Source organism: Diorhabda carinulata, chromosome 10 (assembly GCF_026250575.1).
Source record: "Diorhabda carinulata isolate Delta chromosome 10, icDioCari1.1, whole genome shotgun sequence".
NCBI lineage: Eukaryota > Metazoa > Arthropoda > Insecta > Coleoptera > Chrysomelidae > Diorhabda > Diorhabda carinulata.
Genome location: NC_079469.1, coordinates 13,346,043 through 13,372,932, shown reverse-complemented (window position 1 = coordinate 13,372,932; position 26,890 = coordinate 13,346,043). Strand labels below are relative to the sequence as shown.

The window sequence follows — 26,890 nt, the reverse complement described above, 5'->3', positions numbered from 1 at the left end:
GTGGGTTATTTTCAGTTTTTGATACAACGTATTTGCGCGAGAAAACGTTTTCCAAGATGATTTTCTCAAAGACTGTTTACAGGTCTAAATTGACCGATGAGCATCTTAAATCTTTTAATAAGTACAAGTAAAATTAATCCACAAATACAAACATAAATGTCATTAGTTTTTTTTTTGGTTTTTTGATTTTGTTTTATTCGTTGGGATTAATTTCATATTTGTTTTTTATTAGTTATAAATATATTCAGGCTTAGATACTTTAGTTGAGTTTTCTGCGTCATCGAAATTTTACCTTGTAAGTAAATAAAACTGGGTAATTATCATTGGGTTTTTATTTTCTTCCATTAAACTTACCACAGCAATAGTAACAGCAGTAAAATATTGGATGTCACGGGCCAGATTGATGACATTAATTTTATACCGTCGCGGGCCAGATTGATGGCACTGTCGGGCTGTAGTTTGGAGACCCCTGTTCTAGAATAGCTTCTCAGGATACTATCTGGACAAGTTAAAATGGCTTCCTCGTTCGGAGTCTGTAATAAACAGAAGATGACCCTACACACACCTTCGTTTAACCCGTAACTCCAACAATGCGCCACAATATTTCGGAAAGAAAAGTCTTCTCTTCACTTTAGGTCTATCTGTCTTCCTTTTAGCTGCTTATAGGTTCAAATAGAAATAATATACTATTTAATGCAAAACAGTAAACATTAAATTTTTCCATCAAATATAATAAAAACAAAATGGTGGTTTAAAAGTATATATTGAAGGTGTAATAATTCAGTATTACAATTCGTATTTTCTGGTACATTCAATTTGAAACAAAACTCTCACAAAATGAAAACAGCCAATGAGGTGACATATAGTAAATTTGCCAAAACTACTCCCACGGACCAACAATGACGCGCACCAGGAGCAAAAAAAAAATAAAAATTTGTTTTTATTATTAAATAGACATATTTTATTGTGAGTCATTAAAAAATGATAAAAGGTATGTTCCATAATGTAATTTACACCCGTGAAAATTTATCAACTAGAATAATCTAAAATGTTATGTATATATCAGGATAAAAAGAAAATAAAAATTTTTACTCGATATACAAGAACATTAAAGACTACACTATCCACAATGTTATTTTTTTTTGTTGAGTTTAATAATAAAAACAATGTATTTTTTCTATATCGACATAAATTGTTCCAAATTGTTTCCGATGTAGGTAAAAAAGTGTGTGAGTTGGATGAAACTGATAAAAATCAACGAGAGTACAGAATACAACACTAGTCTCGTTTAAATAATTATTATCTACAATATAGCATTCTTAAATATATTTATTGGGCGCTAATATGTATTATGGAACAGGATTTAATACATTTAAGCCTCCAAGTCCAAGGCCAATCCAATTTTGTGACCTCCTTGGTTAAAGTTCTTTCCATCGATGAGTGTAGACAAAGTGAGGGTGACTCCTGAAATAGATTAATTATTTTATGTTTAATCATAATTTTCCTGAACGCAAAGCATTATAACAAAAATTGTATTTTATTTCAAATAAAAAGAATACAATCTTATGTGACTTATCCCAAGAAAAAAACTCGACCAATAACTACTTACTGCCCTAAATCAAACTACAATTTTTACATAAAAAAAGGAGCTTCAAGTAAATTTGTACTCCACATCCTCCGTATTTGGTCATTAGACCTTTTTTCCAAACATTTTGTAATCTTGGCATCGGGTTTGGCAATTTCTCGAGTGTTTCATTAAATAAGCCGTGCATGAGCTTGCAAGAATTCCTTGGAATCGATGGGTTAGCGTTTTTTCAAACCCATTCCCAAATCAAGAATGAACTTCCTATTATTATTTTTCTCTGTTTGAAGTTTGATGAGCGTGTTATCTCAAGAAATGGACCAGTAGATTGGCCGCTTCGTTCGTGCGATTTAACGCCACTAGATTTTTTTCTTTAGGGCTATGTCATGTCATTGGTCTATGGTCTTATTACTTCAAAAATCTATCTGTCATTTGAAAAAAAACATTTTGTGAAAATATGATTTTGGAAACAATGAACCCTTGTATATGCATAAAAAATTATTATCCGCAACACCTATTTCCATCATATTAAATACCATTCAAAATATTTGACAATATTTCATCACAAACCTATTTTAGAGGTAAAACTAAAAATTTGAAACATTTTACTAATGGAACGGCTACTTTTTGTCAACTGAAATGGGACGGGGCTCGTATATTATTATATATATAAATAACCAACTTACCGTCACGCAGTTTTTGTTGATAACCTAAGCCGATCTGGCTGGCATTATTGATTTTGGCGCGAACTGAAGCATCGCTGTCCAACTCGTATCTACATCCCAATCCAAAGTCGGTTTTTTCTCCACTGGCAGCCCAATTTAAATTAACTGCAGTTTCCAATTTTGGATTGATTTTTTGGTAAATGGAACCTCCAAATGTTTGACCGTCGTCACTGTCATGTTCACTAAATATTAGAATAAATTACTTTAAAATGTGCCTAATAAATATGATTTTGTCACTTAGGAGCTCTAAATATATATTATATTTTATGTAGTATTCTACAGAATGTAATTTTAAAAGTCTAAAGGACTGTCAATATTATTTGTTTAAGTGTAATTTAGGAGCAACAATCTTTGTATGCAATTCTCGTAGCATTTCCATATCCCCTATTACTCTAGTAGGTTGCGGTAGGCTGTCTATCATATTTTGGATTATTCATTGGCCAAGGTATGAGTATTGTGCATTATTCCTCCCCTGGAAGGGTGCAACAACATTTTTTAGTTTATGTCCACACCCTGGCTCTCCCGAAACCCTTATTCAGTAGTTACTCTTAGTAAACCAATCCTCGTGACATTATAAAAACCAAATTCCTTCCTGTATTGTGTATTTTAATGCGAAAATGCTTTATTGATCTTGACAAAGTTTTTTGTTGCCCCTTTTTGTGGTATCTACTTTCTTAACAGTATAAATATTGAAAGGAACAAATACATATTCAGTTTATAATCTTAATTCGCCAATTTGTTGGGGTATTAATAAATTTATACTTTCATATTTCTGTTTACTGGTGTTATACTTACACACATGTATGAAGAACAAAATCTGAAGTTGAGAATCCTAAAGCAAAATTGCTCTTGGCCAATTTGGAATTCTGAACATCAAAGGCTGCTTGGTAACCGGCCAGCCAGCCTTGATAGGCCACAACAGCAGACCCTTTGACAATAGGACCATTAGAATTTAGATCAAAATCAGCATTGAGAGCGACTCTTTCATTGGCGAACGCAGTCTTTATGAGCCCAGCTTGGTATCTAAAAATTGATAAAATAATATTTAGCGGGTTTTTGTAACTACCAGAGATACAAACAATGTTTTTATAAATAATACGTCCAAAATCAACTATTTTTTTTTATATTCACAAAATTAAATATATACAAAGATAGAAATCAATGCTTCTCAGTGTTTGTAGCTCTTTTTCTCCTGAAAAAAATCAATGTATTTAAAAAAAGGGAGACTACCATATGTAGAAGTTAAATTTTTGAAATTTGGAGCTCAAATAGTATGATATTTCAATTTTATATTGAAGACATTTGATGGGGAAATATTGTTAGACCCGTCACAGTATTTTTATATAAAGAAAAAACTTGAATATATTGAAGTATTGAGATTCTTAGTTTAGACAGGTGTAGTAGTAAATTCACTAGAGATATAAACAATCTCTAGGATTCTTCACCTTCAATTCAAACAGTATCCAACATTATCCACATGAAGAACGTCAAAAAAGACATCGATGCCAGAAAACATAATATGATTATCTCATTGGACATTGGACAATATTTTGGCTCAAGTCTTCGGTTATAGAAAAATCTTCGCAAAATGGGTTCTGCTTTTGTTACCCGGAACAATAACACACTCGTATTTGGAGCTTTTTAGAAAATATAAAATTTATTACTACCACCAAAACACCGAATTAGTGGCCAAGGAGTGGTTCTAAATATTTGGCATATATCAGGTAGTCTTAATTGGGATTCAAACGAAAGTTTTATTTTGGATTACCTCTATACTGGTGAAAAAACAAACTCTGGATGTAAAAATTGGTGAAAAAACTTTGGTTCGCACAAGAAAAATAGCATTTTTCGTCAAGATAACGCACAGCATAGCTCAAAAATCTCTCACGAAAATCATTGAAGAATTAAACTGTTGTAACTTCTGCTATTTTCCATGTATCAAAAAATTACAATTGACAATCTTACAATTTGGGGATAAAATTCACAAATTAGAACACAATATTTTTCAAAGCGTAAAATTGAGGTTCTTAACGAACGACAAAAAATAAAATAAACCAAAGGCTTAGTATGAATCTATTGATATAATAACAAAAGGTTTATAAAACATAATTTCATTCTATTTATTGACAAAACTAGCTGAAAAAACGTGTTACAAATGCCATTCTCAAGCTTTAGTAAAGAGAAAAAAAAAGCATAATACTATTATAAGTAAACTTACCCTTCTTGCGGAGAGAAATCAACATTAGCAGACAATTTAAGGCCTTGAATACCTTGATCGGCTACGGCGATCTCAGTTCCCAAAGTATTGTTGGTATTCCATTTTTCGGTAAATGTGAGACCGTAATCTTTGACATTGTATTTACTTTCCAAAGAACCAGAAACTTTGCCCGATTCTTGGTCAGACGTTCCACCGGTGCTGAATTGTACACCACTAGCTGTTTGTGTTTTACAATTTAATTTAATCAAGCCGAAGTGGTAACCGTTGCCGAATACATCTCTAGCCCTTTTGCCGAGATCAGAATATGGAGGTGGAGCCATTTCCTAAAAAAATCAAAAATATTGCTTACTACGGACGTATAATTATGCTCTCGACATCGATAGTTTGGAGAATGTTGCCAAATGTAAAATTACTTAAATAAATAAAATGTTTTCGCCTAGGTAGTCATTAGATTGATGGAAATGAAAAATGATATTTAGCATGAATACTTCAAGATTCCCAACAAAAATTTGACCAAACTCAAAATACCCAAATTTGTGTGAACAAAACTTTATTATGGCCTCAAAAGGATACAGCTGGACGGTAATTTCAATAATCATTTTTAACACATCATTCAAGTGATAACTTCCATTATCAATGCACTTAAAGTCGATGGTAATACAAAGATTGTTCTCCACAAATTATACCATCTTGAAGTACAGATGCATGCTTGCTGGCAGAATGCTGAAGAGACTTAAAGGTCGATTTTCGGATACGGTCAATGTTTTCTCGAAGTAGGGATATTGCTCTGTCCAAGCCAGTAGGTAAGTCTCGTCTCTTATTTAATATTTTATTAAAACTGTTGAATTATTTATTCGAATTTATTTTATTTGCAATTCGTTATGGCCAAAATAGTTGTTCTAATGAAATTTACACACAAGCTGGGATTAAGTGGGTTAGAGATTTTCCACCGAGACTTCTAAGTTCCGCGATAATTTTCCAATAATTTTTTCGGAACCACCGTATAAAAAACAAAATATTAAAGTTCTTAATCAAACTCTATTGAGTTTAAAACACTTACTTTTGTAAGAAAATTTACAGGATAATGAGCCAAAACTTTACGAGTATTATGAATTTTAAGCAATTCATAGATGCAACTGAATAGAAACACAGCTTCCGAGAGTTGTAACATTGGTTCTCACTCTTTTGAGTTCGAGCACAAACGATTGTTGTTTATCAATATTTCGATACAAAACTGACAGCTTTCATTCAAAGTCATTTATTTGACAAGTATCAAATAATAGTTTCAAGAAATCCCTTTGGATCTCAGTCGAGACAAATCAATTCTAATCAGAAAAATCAACATCATCTATCATCTATATTTTTTAAACATGACAAATACAATGTAAATCTAATAGCATAAGATGTTGAATTGGAATGGACGAATATAATTACCCCCAAGAAACAATTTTAATTTTAGTTCTCGGATAGTCCCCAAGCTCGAAATGTTAAAAGTAGAATGAAACTTGAAACATTCGTCAAAAAAGAGAAAGGTAACTGTAATGCCAGTTTCTATTTTTAAAACAAATATTTCGATGGAGCAAGATGGATACAAATTAAGAAATTAGCATAACAATTTAGTCATCGTGAGTTTGGTACTGAGCTCTAAGCTCTATAAGTTACTTTTTTTGAATTGGTCTTGAGATTTGCTGTTATATTGAAGAAAAAAAAAAGATTTTTTGTGGTGAATTGTCTTGATTTCAAGCCTCTTGATAAAAAATCGATTTCAAAATAAAATAAAAGTTTGACGTTTCGAGTTATTTCGGTCTTTCATCAAAATATGACTTGATATTGACAATTTGCGTAGTTACATTAATCAAAAGATCACCTACAATATGTTGTTGCCACAACTCAAAATTGTAGCAGCCATCAAGTTTAAATTATACGTAGTAGTAGTACTAATAAACTGAGATGTATACTCAAAGTAAATTGGTCAAAACACAATTTGTTACTTTAAACTGATTTTTTATCAAAAGAGACCTAAAATCAAGACAATCCATCACGAAAAAGCCGAAGAAAAAAACAGTACACCGCCTAATTTGCAATGGTACGAAAACTAGCACTAAGATTATATTTTCAAAAGCCCATAAGTATTGGGATTAAGCTAATTTTCGAATTAGGTTAACAATTTTTCAACGGTGTCATAATTTATGAGGTAATTAGTGGTTTGTGATAAAAATATTTCTTAAATATATAAAATAAACAGAATCTCAATAAAGTGAGCCATATTTCAGTAGAATCTATTGATCTGTAATGATTTTATTCAATGTACCTATTTGAATTCCCCGTCGTTCTTAATTTACTTTAGTAATCGTTTTTGTTGAAAAAAATTTCGTGAAATAAACCGCCAAATTAACAATTTAAACATTTCAAATATAATAATTTGATAGAGTTTAGAAGAAAAAGTTTGTAACATAGCCATAAATTTTATTGAATTAAACAAAGAGTAGTTTTTTGTTAAAAATTGATTTAAAAATTAAAAAGACTCCAGGTCGGAAACAATTGACAAGATTTTTTTCCTATTCACCAACTGGTCTGAAAAGGCCCTTTTGTTGGACAAAAACTAGCTGAGGAGTACTGATGTGCTTACTGAACACAGCTACCACCTAAAGAACATTGGAGATAGCTCTTGTCGCTTCTGTATAGAACTAATGGACCTAGGACCTTACGTCCCAGTTAATCGAATCTAATTTGTGTTCGATTTATTTAAAATTAAATGTTTAAATAGATTTTATTGAAATTATTATACTTCTGTAACAATAAAACTAATCTCTATTCAAGCAGTCACCTAAAAATAATAATCCCAATATCTTAAAGCACTCCCCAATTATACATTTTCTTAATTTACTCCTTCCAATGATTATCATAACTTCCCTATTATTCAGTTTTAGGAAAACATGTACATGAAGATATATCATTAATTTTGGACATAGTATGATCTCTAGGAATTACTGCACATAATTCGGAACAACTTTGTTATAATGAATACAATATTGAAAAGAATTTCTGTAACCAATATTTTTCAGTAGTATGCTGAAAATTACGATGAGGAAAGCAGCACTTATATTTGCAAAAAAGATTACAGCTAGGGGAATCTACACAGAAAATTTTGTTTCAAGAAAACAAAGAGCAAAACAAGAATGATTACATGGAGCGAACACAAAATTAATAAAAAAACCGAATCATCTAATAATAACAAATGGAAAAACTCGTAAACTTGCAGTTGAAGAATTATATATTTTTTTAGGAGTTGAAAAATCTAGTAAAAATAATTCAAACAAAAGAAAAAATATTTTAGACCTATAGCAGCAAGTGCCAGATTAACACAAAAAATAGTGTAAATAAGTAGAATGATATTAAAAAAATGATCAAGATAGTAGAAGAAATGCAACTCAGAAAACTCGATATAATAGCAGTAATATTTCATCAAAAAGTAGATTAAAAGGTTATAGAATGTGGACCAGAATAACAGTGTTATCCATTAATATAGAAACTAACAAAAAAAGGAAAACATTTACCTGAATACTTAAATAGAAAGAAGTGATTAAAATTACAAAGTCGCAAAGGCAATGCTAACTTTTAATAAAGTTTAGGTTATTTTCACCACAAATAAATTTTTACCAAAAATATTGAATGTCACATAGGACTTTATAACTATTCTTATCAGTCTGCTAGTAATTCATTAGTAAGTGAAAATACCTAGTCTAAAAATACCGAGGAACAAGGTTCCACCTATTCTAGTTTATAATCTTGGGGTCACGCCATGTCACAAGTTACGGCAACATGGCTGCAATGTCTTACGAAATAATTCTTTAATTTCTTTTATGAAATATAAAATTTCGATATATTGGACTGTAATGTGAATAAGAAATATACACAAATACCATAGGTACATAGTCAAGCTTCAAACTATAAATCAATGCAACATCGAAAAATTACATAACACCATTACGAAGATCTTTCCATTATTTTTAAAAAATGGATTTTTTACAGAAACAAAGAAGATATGGCAATTTTTATAACTATTAAAATCACAGTTAGTCTTGAAAACAAAAGCCTCAACTCAATTTTTAACCAATGTTAAATTCAAGGAGCCGGTTCCTATGATTATTCTATTATATATTATCGAAAATATGTAGTACTTACGATTTAAAAAAAGTATCAATATAATTAAAAATGAAGTACGATTTCTCTTCAGTTCTCTACTCACACGAGAATTTAGGGCTTTTCCGTCCGATTTCGTTAATGACGAATTACGTGACGAAATACGAATGAATGAAACGTGTACTCTCGAGAATTTTGTTCCATGAACACCTTAATTTTACATTGTTGTCAAATCGTAAAATTGTAGCTGTACTTAGAACCAATAATATGTCCAAAGTGAAGTATCAGTGAAAATGAAAACGAACGAACCTCTGGTAAATAGTTTACAATCGACAAGTCCTTCTTACCGAAGTACCTATACGTTTTTTCCATTTATTGTTTTGAATTAAAATTTTTCAAAATATGGTTTGAGTATACCTATACCTGGTATGTTACGCTTCAAATGCAAGACACAAAATTAAGAAATAATGCAGAATTCACTAAAAATTATGTACTATTGACGTATATTAGAAGAGAAACAGTGCCTATCCCACTTAAGACAAGTTCTGAACACATTGCTTACTACCGCTACATCACTCACAATTACACTGATTCTTACTACGTGACGTCAGCACGAAATAGCATCTTCAGTGATATTAACTACCATACACTCACACCCACTATTACACTAAAAATGCAATATCGTAATGTGGTACGAACCAGGTGGTTGATCTGGGATACGAACAACACCAGAATGCCATCTGACGTCAAATTTAAAGAGCATCAAGCGTTAAAAATAAACATCACCGTCACTTTTTCACCTTTTTTCCTTTTAAAATAATTTTCAATTCGTCAAAATTGTGCCCAGTTTTTTTTTTGTAAATGTAAAATTTTTGATACTTTTGATGCACTACCGTCATAATTCTTTAAGTCAAATAATTTAAACGTGAAAAGTACAGAATTAAATGAAAATCCACCAAATTTAATTTTTTCCTAAGGCACATATAAGCTGACAACACTGTTCAATTCCATTATAACTTTCTTTGGCGACATCTGTTATTGATTTTAAACAATGCTAAATCGCAAAACTAAAGCTAGTTTTAGTTCTGAGACATAAAGACGAGAATAAAGATGAAAGAATATGATAGAGGGTGACGTTATGTCGGAAGCATATTTTCACTCACGATCTATTTTATTAGTTTTTAGTTTCAAGTGCTTGAAAATACAAATTATAGCAGTTTTTATATTAGATAAAATAGATAATTAGAACTGTTAGACTCCAATTACTATCTTACTAACTATTTTGGGGAGTAATTATTTTGACATAACCAATTTTTTATCGAATATTTTTAATATGAGGCTTACCAATAATTCCGGTTCCAGTGGATCCACTTTCTTGAAAAAGCCTCCCAATCCATTTTTCTTAGCACAATCAATTTGTTTTAAATCTGTCTTACCACTTCCATCAGAAACATCATTTGCGGTGCGCGGATAACTATATACCTTTTCTTGTATTTGAATTTTACACGGATTTTCCATCTTTCATGAAATAAACGTTTCTTTTATGGACTTTTCCTTGACAAATTAAAAAACACTTTTTAATAATTGTATAAAATACCTATGATTTGACATTCCATTTCAGTGACAAAATTTGTCGTATTATTCAATTGTTTAAATAAAGCAAATAATTTCTTCGAACACAAAATAATTATGAATTCAAAATATGAAATTCAAATTGTATATAATAGACAAATATTTAAAAGAAGTCTTTTCACTACACACAGTTTATATCACGCGCGATTTCTTCACGTAGAGATTTTGAAAAGAGCCGATAGTTGGTAGATTTGATGCGCTTTTAAGGTCACGTGATCTGTCAAAATTTGACTATGGTGTTTTGAAATAGTTCCATCTTCATACTAAAACATTATTAAGTTTTGAACTAACTATGTCATTTTCGGATAAAGGTTTGTAGAAAACTATTCACGTTATATGACGATAAGTATAACTCAATAAAATATAATTCCTCTTAGCTTTACTAAGCATAATTTGAAATAGGCGTCTGTTTGTGTAGGCGAAATTATTTTTTTTGAATATAATGTAGAGTTTAATTTAAAAATAGGATATTTTAAAATTTGTTTGTTTTTTTTGTTGAATTACTATGATTATTACTTTAATTCAGGGAATGGAGAAGACACTGAGAGCATGGAAACTATGAATGTCGAAAATGCCAATCTTGATAATAGTTTGTCTAGCTTAATCAGTAATGATATACAGAATTTAAGTGAATTATCGCAAGAACTTACATTGACCACTGATATGGAGACTGAAGGTAATTTAAAGTTCTTCTATTATATGTTAACCATTATTAGATATGATAATTATTTACTACAAATATTTTTCCACTTATGGAATATTATTTCATTATTTTTTTATTTGTGTCGTGGCATTCAGAAACTTGAAGTATTTAATAAATTTTAATGAAATGTATAGATTAAAGTATAATAATTTCAATTGCTAACGATTAGAAGTTTTGCAAAAACTTGAAAGTATAATAAAATTTAGAATTGATTTTTTAAACTTTATATTTTGCCACCTACTTAAGTAACTTCTTCTGGGAAAGGAATGGCATGAATATCTTCCTTAAGAACTAGGTATTAGTGAATAGCCTACATTCAAACAATTATAACTGGGGTTCTTTTCTACTAATTACCAAGGAACTAATAACAAATGTATCAAATGAATCCAATTATAATAGACAGCCACAACGAAGTAGTAGTTTTTTCTTGAATTGATTTGTGTTTTAGTTTAGTATAGTTTTTCTATAACATAATCATTTTACTTGAAGCTAATCTATATTCTTTACTAAAATACTTCTAGAAAGTTAACTCCGTATATCACCTATTTCTATACTCAAGTTAAGATTTGTAATTGAAAATTTATAGAAGACATAACTAATTAGTATAGTGTTACATTACAACTAGCAAATATTCTATCCCCAAACTTCTCATGTGTTTAAAAGTTTGTTCTTTCATTTGCAAGAGATTTTATTATGTCTTTTAAATTCAAACCTCAGCAAAAATTTGTACATTTGGATCTTAAATGACTCATTACCATTAAGAGGAAGGAAAACTTTTTTCTACTTTGAAATTGAACCAATGGTTTAGAAATTAAGAAATCCTTGCAGTTCAAAAGGTGTAAATTAAAAAATTTAAACATTATTTATCATTTCTCAATTTGGTATGAGTGCCATGCATATTTATAATACATTGATTGATTGATGAAATAATGTCTGTGATTTTCTTAGGCTTTCGATTGTTTTAATCATAATTTTTTAATTAATAAATTGCAGTGCTACGGTTCCGAGGAATACCTCTTGCATGGTTTAAGTCATACCTTACCAACAGAAGTAAGGGTTGATACAACGATGTCTTCTTGCAAGTCAATAGAATGTGTAGTGCTCCAAGGCTCAGTAGTAGGCCCTATTTTGTTTCCTCGGTTTTTAGACGACATTGTTGCAGACGACACTAGTTTCTCTTGGAGCAACCCTGATTTCACGGCACACTTAACGTTTCTCTTGGAGCAACCCTGATTTCACGGCACACTTAACGTTTCTAAAACTAAAGTTTTATCATATAAAAATACGTTAGTGCCTTTTTTATTATAAAACACCACCATTGACGTCGTTGAATCTGTAAAATTCTTACGGTTTGTTGTGGACAATTCATTGAAATGGTTGTTACATATTGCCGGTTTATCTAAAAAATTAATTCCTACTCCACGATCAGAATTGCACAATCACATGACAATTGAAATCAAACCGATATCATATTTTCCAGTATTCCGCAATAATTTGAGGGCATATTTACTGGAAAGTATCTTTTACTCCGTAAACGACTTCTATTTTAATAATAATATTCAATTCCGGGCATGCTGTATCCTGGTTTAATTTTTGCTATGGACTTATATACTAATTATTACCTATAAGGAACGAAACATCAAAACATAAAACATTTTTCCTTACCATATGTATAAGGACTATCAAATTATTTTAATAAATATGATATTAGTATAAGTCATAAAAGACATAATACGTTATCCAAATATTTCACTAAATGAAAATCTAAAACACCAAAAAACAAAAGAAGTTATATTATATCAAATGCCTTGTACTAATTGTGATGCTGTCTACATAGGGCAAACATCTCAGTATTTAGAAAATAGACTAAAAGGTCATCAATATGATAAAAGAGAATAAAACTGCGTTAACGAACCATGAAGAAATATATAAAAGACATAAATTCAATTATAAAGATTCAAAAATTCTTGAAACGGAATCTAATACATGAAAATGAGAATTTTTATTTAATTTTTAATTTTTAATATTGAATTGCGCTATACTGCTCCAGACGAGTATAGTTGCAAACGCCGGGAAAATCGTGCGCTGCAAAAACAACCGTTGAGATAGCTGGTCTTGACAGATCTCAATTATGTCACATGAAGATCTTGCAATATCAGTTTATGCACAGCATCGATGTTTTCTGGCACAACAGCCGATTTTGGATGACCTTCACGAAATACATCCTGTAGCAAAGTGCGGTAGCTTGAGATGGTTCTTCATCACCAAAAGTCGAAGCGAGTTGATCGGCACACAGCTGTTGATTTAATCCACGTCGAAAGTCATAGAAAATAATCGCCCGAAAATGTATTTAATTCCAACCCTCGTAGTACAAAAATAAACTTTTTGCGCAGTCCTCGAAAAGATTTATACGAAAAATGACTGGATACTTTCTTTCTTTCCATCTTCTTATTCATGATATTCGGCCTATAGACCTGACGATAGATTTCAATTGACATAATGGATTCGACTTTAGTAACTTTATCATCGACCGAAACTCAGCAGGTCAGCTGTAGAATTAATAAGAGCTGACATATAATTGATACGTTAAGCATGCGCAACTGACATGTTTACGTTGAAGGGAAAATTACTTTTGGATGTGTTAGTCTTTTCAAAAAAAACCCGGAAAGGGTCAGCGAATTTGTATTAGTGATGAATTTCAAAATGAAATTACTGTAAAATAAATGAATTTTAATGAAATTTGACTTGTTTACAGGTATTATAATTATTATTATTATTATAGTATTATATTATAATCACGATTTTATTCATCTTTGATTTTTAGTGAGTGCTTTTCGAATATTCTCTTGGAAAACTGCAATTTTTACCAAAACTTTTTGTATATCTCTTAAACTGTTAGACTGGTAAAAATGTTTATAACATTATTGATATTATTGACCTTTCTAGTACGAAATTTCGTATGGTGTTGTAGGTTGAGAACTCGAAATAAAACTCTCTAAGAGTTTTTCAAATTGCCAACGTTTCGATCCTTTATTTAATCTTTATCAAGGCTTAAAATATGTGGTACAAAATAATTCAAATTCCTTCTTCATCTTCCTCAAAGTTTGATTTATAATGTACCATATATTTTTATCCTTGATAAAGATCAAATAAAGGATCAAAGCTTTATCTTTTGAATTAAACATAAAACAACATAAAATCTGTTTAAATATTTATCTTCGATGAATATTTAAATAAATGAAAAACTAAAAAATGTTACATTAGAAATAAAATTTCAATTTATTTTGAAATACATTTATAAATATCATGCTTTGGGGAGTTGGGTCAACTTCACTGAGATAGGGAACGTTTTTGAGCTGCAATAAATAAATTAAATTTGCAACAAAGTAGTTTTATATCTTATTTATCAGTCCCTTGAAAAAATATTACCAAAAATATATTTATTAGAACAGGAAATAGTGGTAGAAAATCAAGAAATAGTGGGACATGAAGAAGAAGTAGAAATGGAAGAAGTAGTGACTGAAGATGTCGAAGTTAGTTTAGATATATCCAATAAATCAGATGATCAGATATTTGACAATAGAACCACTAAAATGACTGTGGTACCTCCATTAAGACCATTAACTATTGCTCCAAAACCAACGAAAATGCCTCTTACCGTCAAGTCTGTTGGGGGTCAACCGTTACTACTATTGCAGGGTATGTACCAAATTATTTATTTGCATTTAGATCCAGTATGAAAACATACATTTGTTGATGTAGAAAATTTCAATTCAGTATTAACTTGAAATTGAATAAAATGTCTTTTAAATGATTAGCTTTATCATTTTATATTTTTATTTTTTAGGAACTGGGGCGAATCAAGCAATCAAATTGGTAGCATCTCCAGGACAAGAAATCAATTTCGCCAATCTAATTTCTCGACCTGTAACTTTGAAACCCACATTCAAAACAATCTCTTCACAAAACAGCAATATTTCCCTTATTCAACAAAAACCAGTACTGATGAAAAAAGTACTGACGACTTCACAAAAAAACGTTACAAAACCTTTAACAGCAATAACAAAACCAGCTCAGCATTTCATGGTAGTACAAAAAGCCGATCAACAACAAATTAATGTATTGCAAACGCCTACCAAAACATTGACGTTACAGCAAGCGCAAGAAATGGGGTTGTTAACGAATGCTAAAATAACTCAACCCAGCCAATCGAGTGGAAAACAAACGGTTTTGCTAACAAAAAATCCTCAAAAGTCCATTAAAATCATACCACAAGTTAGTTCTCAACAAATTATTACAACAGGAGTCGGTACAAAAACTGTAACTTTGAATCAGTTAAAAGTACCGACCAAAATATTGCCGGCTGGTTCGAACTCTACTAATAAAAGTACACAAAGAATCATATTTAAATCTGCATCGGGAAATCAGACTATTTTACCGCAAGCACAAATTTTACAGGTGTCTGCTGCTCAAACTTTAAATACAGGACAATTGCATCAAATCAACATACCCGGTAGAGGGGTAAGTTTCTGCTATCTACCTGGCTGCTCAATAAATTTTGTCAATCAATAAGAAAAACACAATTTTGTAGTTTTAAAGTTATTTTATCAGACAATATTGTTACGAACCATTGGATTGTGGAGTCCACGATTCAGTACGACCTGAAATGATGCGCTAGAGTCCTAAGTGGTTATCACCAAATATTTCAAGACCAAAATAAGTTCTCATAAGAAAGTGAAAACGACATTTATCTGCTTCTTTGACATCCGCAAGGTCTTCTATAAAGGGTTCAAACAACTTAGACAGACCATGATTCAAATATTATATTACAAAATATATTTCTGTTGACTGAAAAAGCATACACTTGCCTGCGTGAATCAGAGTTCCCACACAATTTTACTGTCATTGTAAGTGGAAAATAACTCTATAACTAATTTGAGTTCAGTTGAAGTAAAAGTTCAATTCTCAAGCTTACCTTGTAATGAACAAATGAGTTTAAATGATTTCCTCAAGTTGGCTGTACTGGAAGGGTTAATAATTATGATATAGTGAATTTGTAAGAATATACCTGATTACTTAATATTGGTTAAAATGGCAATGAATGCCAAATAAGTTTTTAACAACTAAAAAATTACAAAAATCTGTCCCAAGATGTATATGCTATTTCAATAAACAGATGATAGCCTTCGAAAAAGGGTCAATAAGGTAGGCTCATATTACCACTTCGTTTGATGAAAATCGTTTTTCAATCATGCATTTTTTGGGATGAGAAAGCAGCCATAAATCTAAGGAAGAAAATCTGGCAGCAAATGGGGTGGATATTGTGTTTTATCATTATATTAATATTCGCCATGTAATATTCCTTTTCATTGCTGAAAACTTATACATTTTCATGTCCCTTATCTGTCCTTAACTCTTCTTAGCTTTTAGTTAATAATGGTAGACCCACATCTCATCTACATTTATAAAACGACGCGAAAAATCCTTTTTATCCTTCCTGAAATGCTCCAAGTATGGTTTTGAACATACCTTTCTGCAAACATACCTTAAATCTCTTTTTGTTAATCTTGCATAATCATTTTTTCGTATGTTTTCTAGCGTTAATGCATTTCTAGATGTCTTCAAGATCTGTATGGCTACTTTTAAATGCAACACTATCTACTGTTCAAAAATAGGTTTTGGTACTACACCTTCCAAAACAAAGAATGAGTTAACTGATCTACATGAAACTTCATTTGTGCTCTTAAAACGTAGTACAGCTTTGAGAAAACTGAAACGACAAACCTAAACGCATATTTCATATTACAAAATGTAAATATGTGAACGATTTTCCAAAATAATCACTATACATTTTTGCTTTGTGCTAAATTAAAAGTACTCATTAAAAGAAAAAGTCTGACGTATAGTACTAAAATAGTATTTATCTTTTATATCTCGATCTGTCTGCAGTTGTTGTTGTTGATGTTTCTCTTTCTTCATTATCTGGTGAGGACATCGTTCATAGCAGTTCTCAGTTAATAGAATAACACATTTTCAGTGGTATTTCGACTTCGTGAAGCATTCATGGAAGTTAATTTTCAGAATTACTTTCAGACTATTTGTCGCATTAGTTTCAACCATCTCTTTATCATCTTTTGAATGGCAAAGAGCCAAAAGTCTCCAAAAACTACATCTGGACTGTACAAAGGCTGAGTAAGCTGTGCCATTTGATTTGATGAATGGTGAAGTAGATGCCTTGTGAAAAGCTGGTACCGTTTTATCGTTTTCAATACTTCAACATAGTATCATACTAATAACGCGAACATTCAATGCATATTCGTAGTATACAACAACTTTATAATCAAAGAAAACAATCGACGAGGGAGGATGACCGCATAATTGTGAAATCTCCAAATAATAACTTTTCACCAAAAGACTTTTTTTAGTATTTTCATTGTACATACATATACTTTATAGCCCAAGTGCCCACGAGGGCCAGATGTTTGTTATTTTATAAAATATGAAAGTTTATGTCTGTATGTCCCCAACATATGTAAGAATGATCAGCAAAGACACATAAAATAATACTTCAAATTCGTTACATTCAATTTTTTGTATTATCTTCACAATAACACTTAGTACAGATGCCAGGCACCCTTCTTTAACAAATTATAGTTATAGTTTAGTTTCTAAAAGACCAAACGGTCTACCTCCATAGTATCTGTTGAACAGTTGTTCCCATACTAGCTGATTGTTCTTACCCGTATTGGCAACATGCACCGATAAAGTTTCATCTCAATTCAGCCTTTATTAATCACTCTATTCGTGTTTTTAGATGCAGTATATTAAATTTATTACGACAAATACATCCGATTCCAATACCACTACTACCACTGGAACTACAATCAAAACAACACCAGTAGTAACACCAACCAATATTGTTTTATCTGAAGTTAAGGTAATTGAACTTTCGTATTATATGGTAACTAGAATAGATTGACTAAAAGATAATTGGTTTGTAACACTCAGTTATGGGCACCCCTGTCTGATATTTTAAATATGTTGCAGCCAGTATCGCCGTTAAACAGAATCATCCCAAAAATCCACCCCAAAGACAAACTTCCAATTTCTCCTATAAGTAAGCCTTTAAATACCACTCCTTTAATGGTTATTCCCGCTCACATTCCCGTTACTCAACAGGTTCCAGTTTCCAAGGTTACTGTTCCACCTGCAGCACCGCCTCCGAAAAATACACCAACCCTGAAGACAAATGCTGTATCTGAAAATACCTCACCGGTTTCAACGAAAGAAGAAGTCGATGCTAATGGCATGAGACCGAGAAAACCTTGCAACTGTAATAAATCACAGTGCTTAAAATTATATTGTGATTGTTTTGCAAATGGTGAGTTTTGTTACATGTGCAACTGTATGAACTGTTATAACAATTTGGAAAATGAAGAACATAGGAATAGGTGAGTTTTTTTTATTTATCTCACATGTTTGTAGAAATAATGTACCAAGTGTTCCAATAAGAATGGCACATTTCCATAATATATCAGAGACTGTTTACTTAGTAATGTAAAGCAAAGTGACTTTCCAAACCCAACAAACTTTCCCCTGCATTTTTCATTTGTCGCGCCGACAGTTTTTCCACATTCAGTTCGTATATTATCTCTTTGTGACAGGGCGATCTTGCAATACGAGATCATGGACTTTTTTCAAATTTTGCTTAATTTACATCTTCGTCTCTACACTGCTATCAGCTACATGCTACACCATATTCATAAACTTGAAGTTGCCGTCGTTAACCTAAAAATTTTGTTAGTCTTTTTGTGTTTGTGTGTGTGTACTTGTCTTTTGATTTCGGGATATTTTTGTGTTTTTGATTGTTACCCAGTATTTATGGACGATATTATGGAAAATAAAGAAGAGTTGTTTTTATTGGGGTGAAGGTGACAAACGTTGAAAATCACCAACAGCAGACCGATCGGCAAACAGTGAGGGCAACTATGAATGATCTTATGCATTTCAATGTTATGTTATGCAACGGCAAACCGAAAGTCAAGTTTATGAATCTGAGATTACACTAATAACCTTTTCATTACGTCTTATGGTACTGAAGATGTATTCACATCTTTGTGAATTCGCATTGGGGAATTGACAAGTTGGATACTTGTTGTTGATTTGTGAATGGGTTAAGGGGGAAGCAAATCATCTTTGGTAAAATAACAATCAGTCTAACAAATAGGAACAGTAGAACTATATGATAAGGCAAAAAGAAAGAAACATATAATCTCACAATAAATCATGAAATTGTAATGAAAAATGGCATAAGTCATAATGCTATACACGAATATAGATGATAGCTATCTTGAAGATAATATTGTATTAATAATTTTTATGTCTATTTGTTTTTATGAAATATTACATAGGAATAAAGTTTACCGGACCACTAAAAAATATAGAAATTAATTTTTAGAGCAATTAAAGCTTGCCTTGAAAGAAATCCCAACGCGTTTAGGCCGAAAATTGGAAAGGCAAAAGATGTAGCAGGAGATATTTCAATAAGGAAACACACGAAAGGTTGCAATTGCAAGAGATCAGGTTGTTTGAAAAATTATTGTGAATGTTACGAGGTAAGTTTTATGTTATAATACTTTTTTAATTCTGAATATGCATTCAAACATTTTAAATAACCCTCACCGTATCTTTGATACGATACGAATTTGAATGAATTGTGTGGTTATAACTGAATTTTGCTAATATAAGACTTTTCAATAAACAAATTTCATTACTGTGAGAATATCTCCTCCTTTTTACAAAGCACCTATCCACCGAGTTTTCAACAACAAACAATACTCGGTTGCCTCATTAGTAGTAGTAATTAAATATTTCTGGAGTAATTATAGTAAAAGATGGTCCCAAGCATTGAGCATCATCCATATTATAATTTTAAAAGCAGAGAATCACAAATCTATTTGTCATATATATTTGAAAGTTTGACAGACATTAGAATCGTGGAGAATATAAATGTGGCAAAAGTGGTGTTTCGTGTACTATTAAATGTGAAATTCATCAACAATTATGGTGAATGACTCGACAACAGTTTATCTTTTTTCCAATGACGTTTATATATGAATATTTTTTTTAATTATTTCATCAAAATGTCAGTTATCGAATATATTATTTGTCTAAGAAGTGAAAAGTTCAAGAACATTTTATTATATTAACACTTAAATTGGCAAGATATCAACCAATGACTTTTTTTCTTGTTTCCATGATTTCCTATCATTTAGACTTCAAGCGAGATGTCAGAAAAAATTTTTGAACCATAAGTTTCAATAAGGTATCATATATGATATCTTGGAGGTTTAGGGAGCCCTGGGATTTATTATTATTTAGCTAAAATTTCTAGAATTTAGCTGAAATCACATTTTTGGCTTCCTTTTTTACATTTATATTGTCTTTTTATTATTTTTTTCTTCAAATTAAATATTTATAATTTTTGCACAAGCCATTAAATTTAGATAGTAATTAGTTTTAATTGCTTTTGTCATATATAACAGAATTTTTGTTTAAATAATGGTAAAACAAGCCCCATGGCCATCAATAATATCAGTTAGATGGGAACAATAAATTAAGACAACAACGCATCTCAGCTCAAAATAATTTTATTAAAAATAATATAAAAATACAAAAAATAATATAATAAATATCAATAATCAATTTAGTTATAAAAAGCGTATTAATTTTGTTTAAAAAAAAGTCGTTTTAGCTTTTACTGTAAACGGGCAAAGTATCAAATATGATACGTTCACAAAATGCATTTTCTTTAACAGAAAATCAGTTATCACTATTTTTCTTTTCCATAATTGCATTCAATATTGTTTGTACAATAACAAAAAACAATTTACATTTTTAGGAAGAGACGCCATTTCACTGACGAGATGTGAGCTATTGAAGGTTTTTGTTGATAAATGTTGTTATAACTTTCGTTGGACGTAAAACAGTGTGACCAACACATTCACAATGAAATTCCCTTGTCCTGAGAGAAAGAACCAGGTCCAAAGGTTTACCGCCGATTTTTAAAAAAATTGTTGAACAGATGGTATCATATATGATACCATGCCCGTTTATGGGTTAAATGAATTCAATCATAACCACACAAATTATTTTCTACAGGCGTTATTAACAATAAGGAGAATAATTTATATCGGGTAACCTTGTACAAGTTGATTCATTAAGTATGAGACTATCCAATACCATGCAATTACTAATTTTAAGGAATAAATGATCAAATAAAATCTTCTCACGGACTCTCAGTGGTTACAGCTCATTGGAAAAATCTAACATAGATTTAGTACAATGTATGTATATAGGTACCATAAATTCAAGTAGAAACATTAATATATTTTATATTATTATTTTGGTTATTAAATCCGCCTCTTTAATTTAGCATAATTTGTGAAAATCAGTTCAAACATTGATACATTTGGCCATTGCCTTTTACCTCAAACTATTTGCACTCAGTACAGCTCTCGAAACTATAACATTAAGTCTATCGAAGCCTCTTCTTATCCCCTTATAGGACCTTTGAAGGTGCCTGACCTGAAAACCTGTCCAGCTACATTTTTACCTGGTTTGTACATACTAGAACTAATGATTCCTATTCGAATAGTCGACGTGATAGCTCTTCTTCCTTAAACCAATGGCCTCCTCCACTGTCTTTAATGATTTTATTGCTCTTCTTTTCTGAGAGCGTTGCCACTGTTGCTCCTCATGAACATTCACATCCATCCTCAACCTAAAGGAACTTCATCCTTCATATCACCTCTAAATATATATTGCTTAGAGATATCTCAAAGTTTAATTGAATTCCTATTCGCCTTGGGTTCAATTAGCTCAGCTATCAGCTCTGAAATTTTTACCTTTCTCTGTCAATAACTATCCATTTCCTTTTCCCTCGTGTTGTGTGCTATTTTTAAAGGTTAAAAACATTCCGGAATATTCGGTAACTGCATAACCTCAAATTGTAAAGAACCCAATTATATTTTGTAGATGATATAATATCGCTTATAAATTTGACAACAAACTGATAGCAGCGGTAACAAGAACTTGTTATATAATAGTCAAAAAACTATTTTCCTGTGGAAATGATGATACCTTGAAGACATTTATTCCTTATCATATCCTATCACATTTCCGAAACTGTGCTTGTTTAAGCATATTATGTTATGGATAATAATGTGCGATAAATTCAAGTCTTGCACTAAGTGAATTAAACTGATTGTTTGGAATCTACTTAAATTGAATAATTTAGTCTCTTCGCTTTAGATGTTTAGCAAGATTTGCATTCTGTAATTACATTTTTTATTTCTGTTAGTTATTTTAATAATTTTAATAAATTCCATCGTCATTTCAGCTCTATAAATTTTTAGAGATTTTTTATTATACATAATTGTATTGTAGGTCTATTTAAAATATGCAATTGTGAATATCTTGTCTACTGTTGATCTGACTGATCTAAATCCTTTCCAATTATTGTTTTCAATGCTTATAAATTTGGAAATTATTTTATATGTTACGTCTAGTAATGCTAACTTTGTTTTGACAACATGTTTTGTTACTTTCCTCGATTATGTATACAGTGTGTCCAAGTAAGTTGGCGGTAGATGGGAAACTTTTTTATTATTAATTTTACGAAAAAAAGTTATTCTTTATAAAAAGTCCTGCATGGTCCAAAACCCAAGATTCAATCATCAGATGCTAAATTTTTTCAGTCGTATACGAGGTTTGTCAAAAAATGTGATTTTTAATCTAGAGTAAAGTACCTTTCTTTTCGACAATATCGAAAATTGTTATAAAGAAAAGAAGTTTAGAATTAAAAATAGCTTTCAAATATTCAATTTTGTTTATTTACATCGAAAAAATTTTTTTTCCTACATTTTCTCTGTTATTACTTGGGAAATTAAAGTTTGCACATTAATGCATTGCATTTATTAATTATAAATTTGATTATACAATTCTAAATAAACTTTCAAAAACAATTATCATCCAGTGCATCCTAGATTAATTATGCATTAATGTGCAAACTTAAATTTCTAACATAATAAACAATTTGAAAGCTATTTTTAATTCTAAACATCTTTTCTTTATAAAAATTTTCGAAATTGTCAAAAAGAAAGGTACTCTAGATTAAAAATCACATTTTGTGACAAACCCTGTTGTCGACTGAAAAAATTTAACATCTGATGATTGAATTTTAGATTTTGGACTATGCAGAACTTTTTCCCACATGCCGCCAACTTACGTGGACACACTGTATACAATTATTAAATTCTTCCGTTGCTTTGATTCTTCCTATTTGTAATAACAGCTTCTAAAGTTTCTCTTGAAATTGTTTTCTCTATTTTTTCTAAATTTTTACCAACATACCATCTTCACGATGACTTTTATCTTTCCTAAGTTGTATTTATACATTTTATATTTGTCATAACGGTCAGTTTATAAACAGTGGTGTGTCATTTAAATCTTGATGATATCTACTTGGTATTAACAACTCATTTTCGTATATGTTGTATTAGATTTTTATGCACATATTTATCGTTATTCTTGTAGACATCGTATGCTTGACAGGCTCATGTATTCCCATTTTTAGTTTGATTTCCTTTTTTCAGAAACAAAGTTTCTTATATGTAGATCCCAGTTATAGTATAATCAAAACCGTAGATGATCCCTATCATGTTTCCAATACCCTAAAGATTGGTCTAGTAAGTAAACACCTGCCACATACAGTAATATTTCCGAATATAAAAGAACATTTGTTATACAGGTCTGGACAAATTCAAACTTCGCTAACACAAGTTGGTAAATTCACGTCAACGGGTATCAGATATATATATATGGATGGAATCACGGAGTATTTCCAATTATTTTCACGATATTAAAATATATTATTTATCAATAACAGGACATCGGAAGAAAAATGAAGAAATAAGGGACATGTGCGATATTCAGGATGTAGTAAGATGGGCAGAAGAGAATGGAGAGACCATGTTGACAGAATGCCAAATGAACGGTTAGCAAAAATTGCAAAGGAAAAGAAACCAGACACAACTCGACCTCCTGGACGACCACCTATAAGATAGAATGAAAGCTAGTCCTCAGCATCCCAACTACTCCTGGCAAACCCTTGATGAAAATACAGGACCTAGTCCTAACGTAAGAAGAAGAAGAAAATATATTGTGATTTTTCAATTAAACACTATGAATGAGTAAAAATCATCAGCACAACAAAGCTAAATAGGAATAACAGGAATAACTGATCGAGCTGGAAGTGATCAGCTATCAACCGCTGAGAGCAGAAAATTATTTAAGTACTAATATCGCTTTTTGAAAATAGTGGTGGACGGTGGAAAGATGAACATTCACCAATAGAAAAAATGGGGTGGATCACCTTTATCAACTAAAGCTATGAAAAATAGCTTACGTCCTATTCTCGATGACATTGCCCTATAAAATACTCAAAATGAAAAGCAGGGCTTCAACTCTTGATAATAATCATTACATTGAACTAATAGTTATAAAAGATATATCAAACAAAGGAGCAATTGAAACAGTCTAGTCGTGAATTAGAAATTGTTGTAACGATTGTTTGGAGAGTTTTAAGAAGATGCTTAACAATTATGTAGATAGTTTTTAGTTGTTACAGACTCGAAAACCTTTTGTCTCCTATCCCGGTGAAAAGTTAAGGAACTTTTTATATAATGTAACTGGTACTGACCTTAATGAAAGAGCTTCTAGGTCACCCGATCTAATACCGTGTGATGTATACATCTGATGGTTTATAAAAGATAGTGTGTGCGCCTCCACTACTAGTGTTGACCTCCTATTAACCAATGTTCTCATAGTTATTAGTATAATTAATATTAAATAACGCGACTGAGGTGTGAGGCTTGGGAAAATTCTGACCAACTTTATCCGGCTTGTATGAAATATCCAGACCTGTATACCTATCTCCTATAAAATGAGACAAAATGTGGAAATTACTTTGAAACTTGATATGTAACTATTGATTTTGTTTTCATGAACCTTTTTCAGGCAAAAATCGCTTGTTCGAATAACTGCAAATGCATTGGTTGTCGAAACATCGAAGATTCCGTCGAAAGGAAAAATATTAGACATGTTAATGAGAAATCTACCAATACTCCTGTATATACTGAAACCCTTAATGCTAATAATAACAAAATTGGTCAAATTCGACCTAGACGAACCTCCAGCTCGAGGTAAGTTACTGATATACCTGTAATAAAATATTTTGCATTAATTACTTTACTGAAATTATCATTACTAAAAAAATAATCAGCTAGTTAATTTGTCTTTAAGGAAAAATTGGAGTTTATAAGAAAAAAATATCAAATTTCTACATATTACTGTCTCTAAGTGATATTTGTATTATTATTTAAAATTTATACGGGTTGTTCCTGTCACCTGCTCACTTTTCTTAGTTGGTTTCTACTTTAATAAGTTTTAATTGGTATTGGCATTAATTTTATTAAATATCCTTTTTAGAAAACAAACCATCAATTTTATAACAGACGACGTTATAGAAGCCACCTGTCAGTGTTTGCTAACAATATCTGACAATGCCGACGAAAATGTACAAGACGAAGAAATGACTAAACACCTCATTATAGAAGAATTCGGAAGATGTCTTACAGAAATAATCGACTGTTCATCGAATCGTAGTATAAGTTAATTTTAATTGTATATACATTTAGACGCGTTGGAAATTTTTGTGTACATGATTTAAAATAATTCCCAATTGTTTTTTATCCTCCTCTCCGTAAATATTTTAAGGTTAAAAAAGGCCAACTGTGGCCTTAGTTGATTAGGATATAATTGATTTAACTTTATTTAAAAAAAAAAATAAAAACGAGAAGATATTTTTCAGTAATTTTATTTTCACACGGAAGTATGTAATTTAAACAACTTTCCAACATATTTTTCGCCACTTGTCATATCGTCCAATTACCATCTTCAAATAACCCTAATAGTTCTGTTACCAAATGCTTTGATGAGGTCTTGGGTTATCGTGAAGCAAAATGTCGCCTTTTTTAATAGAACAGCGGAGTTTTCTCAAAGTCTTACAATACGTCATTTTGTCACCTTAAAGCAAGAAGCAAACTACGATGCAAATGCTTCGTTGGACTGACAATGTTTATTATTTTGATATTGGTGTTTTATAAGTTACTCATGTCTCATCGCCAGGCACTGTCTCACTTGAAAAGTCATTACCTTCATTGTACTACAAAAGTGTCCCAAAAGCTTACTTTAAGAAACTATGACACAACACAACTATTGACTTGAACGTTAAGCCTCAATTTTGTATAGATCACTGTGGGAAACTGCAAAGATAATAACAAAACTGTAAAGCGTCTTGAATATTAGACATTTAGCACAAAGAGCTTACTTTGCAGTCAGTAGGACTCTCCATTGTTGGAATACCTTAAGCATTTCAAAAAATCAAACGCACCGACAAAAAATGCAGTACTTACATAGAACGTCGACTATCCTTTTTTCTAAAGAATTAATTATCTAAACGGTTGGGAGTCGGCTATGAGGTCATTAAAGTAAAGTTGAATTTTCAATTCTTGAGTTGAATTTACCTCTGTAGCATAAATATTTTCTTTAAGATACGACCAAACTATGTAATCTAAGGGATTAAAATCTAAAAACTACTTTTATTGCTTCTGAATAAAGTATTAGAAAGTATAACACAAGAAGGCTAGAGTCTTTGAAATATAGCGGAGCGCTTTTTATAAATTAAAGCATATTATATATTTTTGAAATTATCGACCAATGTAACTTAGTGTGGAAATCAAAAGAGATCATTGTAAACGTTCGTG

At 31.0% G+C, this 26,890-nt stretch overlaps 2 protein-coding genes across 8 annotated transcripts; one reads left to right on the top strand and one right to left on the bottom strand.

The window, feature by feature from the left end:
• Positions 1-747: 747 nt before the first annotated feature.
• On the bottom strand, positions 748-10,311 carry LOC130898525 (voltage-dependent anion-selective channel-like). 3 transcript variants are annotated; one of them, XM_057807888.1, is made up of 5 exons: positions 10,013-10,311; positions 4,526-4,848; positions 3,103-3,330; positions 2,269-2,489; positions 748-1,464 (listed from the first exon to the last, which is right to left on the bottom strand). In XM_057807888.1, the coding sequence occupies exons 1-5, from the start codon at positions 10,184-10,186 to the stop codon at positions 1,373-1,375; spliced, it is 1,038 nt and encodes a 345-aa protein (XP_057663871.1). In that variant the 5' UTR covers positions 10,187-10,311; the 3' UTR covers positions 748-1,372. The 3 variants fall into 3 exon arrangements, with proteins under 3 accessions (XP_057663871.1, XP_057663872.1, XP_057663874.1); XM_057807889.1 differs by having other exon boundaries at positions 2,269-2,477; positions 10,013-10,307; XM_057807891.1 differs by lacking the exon at positions 10,013-10,311 and adding an exon at positions 8,711-8,882.
• Positions 10,312-10,480: 169 nt separating this feature from the next.
• On the top strand, positions 10,481-25,927 carry LOC130898521 (protein lin-54 homolog). 5 transcript variants are annotated; one of them, XM_057807881.1, is made up of 10 exons: positions 10,505-10,611; positions 10,827-10,976; positions 14,451-14,702; positions 14,851-15,524; positions 17,818-17,940; positions 18,051-18,454; positions 19,462-19,618; positions 23,660-23,752; positions 25,083-25,267; positions 25,554-25,927. In XM_057807881.1, exons 1-10 carry the CDS (start codon positions 10,593-10,595, stop codon positions 25,738-25,740), a joined length of 2,244 nt encoding a protein of 747 aa, XP_057663864.1. In that variant the 5' UTR covers positions 10,505-10,592; the 3' UTR covers positions 25,741-25,927. The 5 variants fall into 5 exon arrangements, with proteins under 5 accessions (XP_057663865.1, XP_057663864.1, XP_057663868.1 ...); XM_057807882.1 differs by lacking the exon at positions 23,660-23,752 and having other exon boundaries at positions 10,481-10,611; XM_057807883.1 differs by lacking the exons at positions 10,505-10,611; positions 10,827-10,976 and adding an exon at positions 13,629-13,758.
• The last annotated feature ends 963 nt before the right edge of the window (positions 25,928-26,890 follow it).

Bases quoted from the DNA above. Each gene is read 5' to 3' on its own strand.
- LOC130898521 (XM_057807881.1), top strand. The intron at 19,619-23,659 runs GTAAGTTTTATG...TCCTTTTTTCAG, and splicing joins ATTATTGTGAATGTTACGAG to AAACAAAGTTTCTTATATGT. The intron at 25,268-25,553 runs GTAAGTTACTGA...TATCCTTTTTAG, and splicing joins AGACGAACCTCCAGCTCGAG to AAAACAAACCATCAATTTTA.
- LOC130898525 (XM_057807888.1), bottom strand. From the start codon at position 10,186: ATGGAAAATCCGTGTAAAATTCAAATACAAGAAAAGGTATATAGTTAT. The intron at 4,849-10,012 runs GTAAGCCTCATA...TGATTTTTTTAG, and splicing joins CACTGGAACCGGAATTATTG to GAAATGGCTCCACCTCCATA. The intron at 1,465-2,268 runs GTAAGTTGGTTA...AATCTATTTCAG, and splicing joins TCAACAAAAACTGCGTGACG to GAGTCACCCTCACTTTGTCT.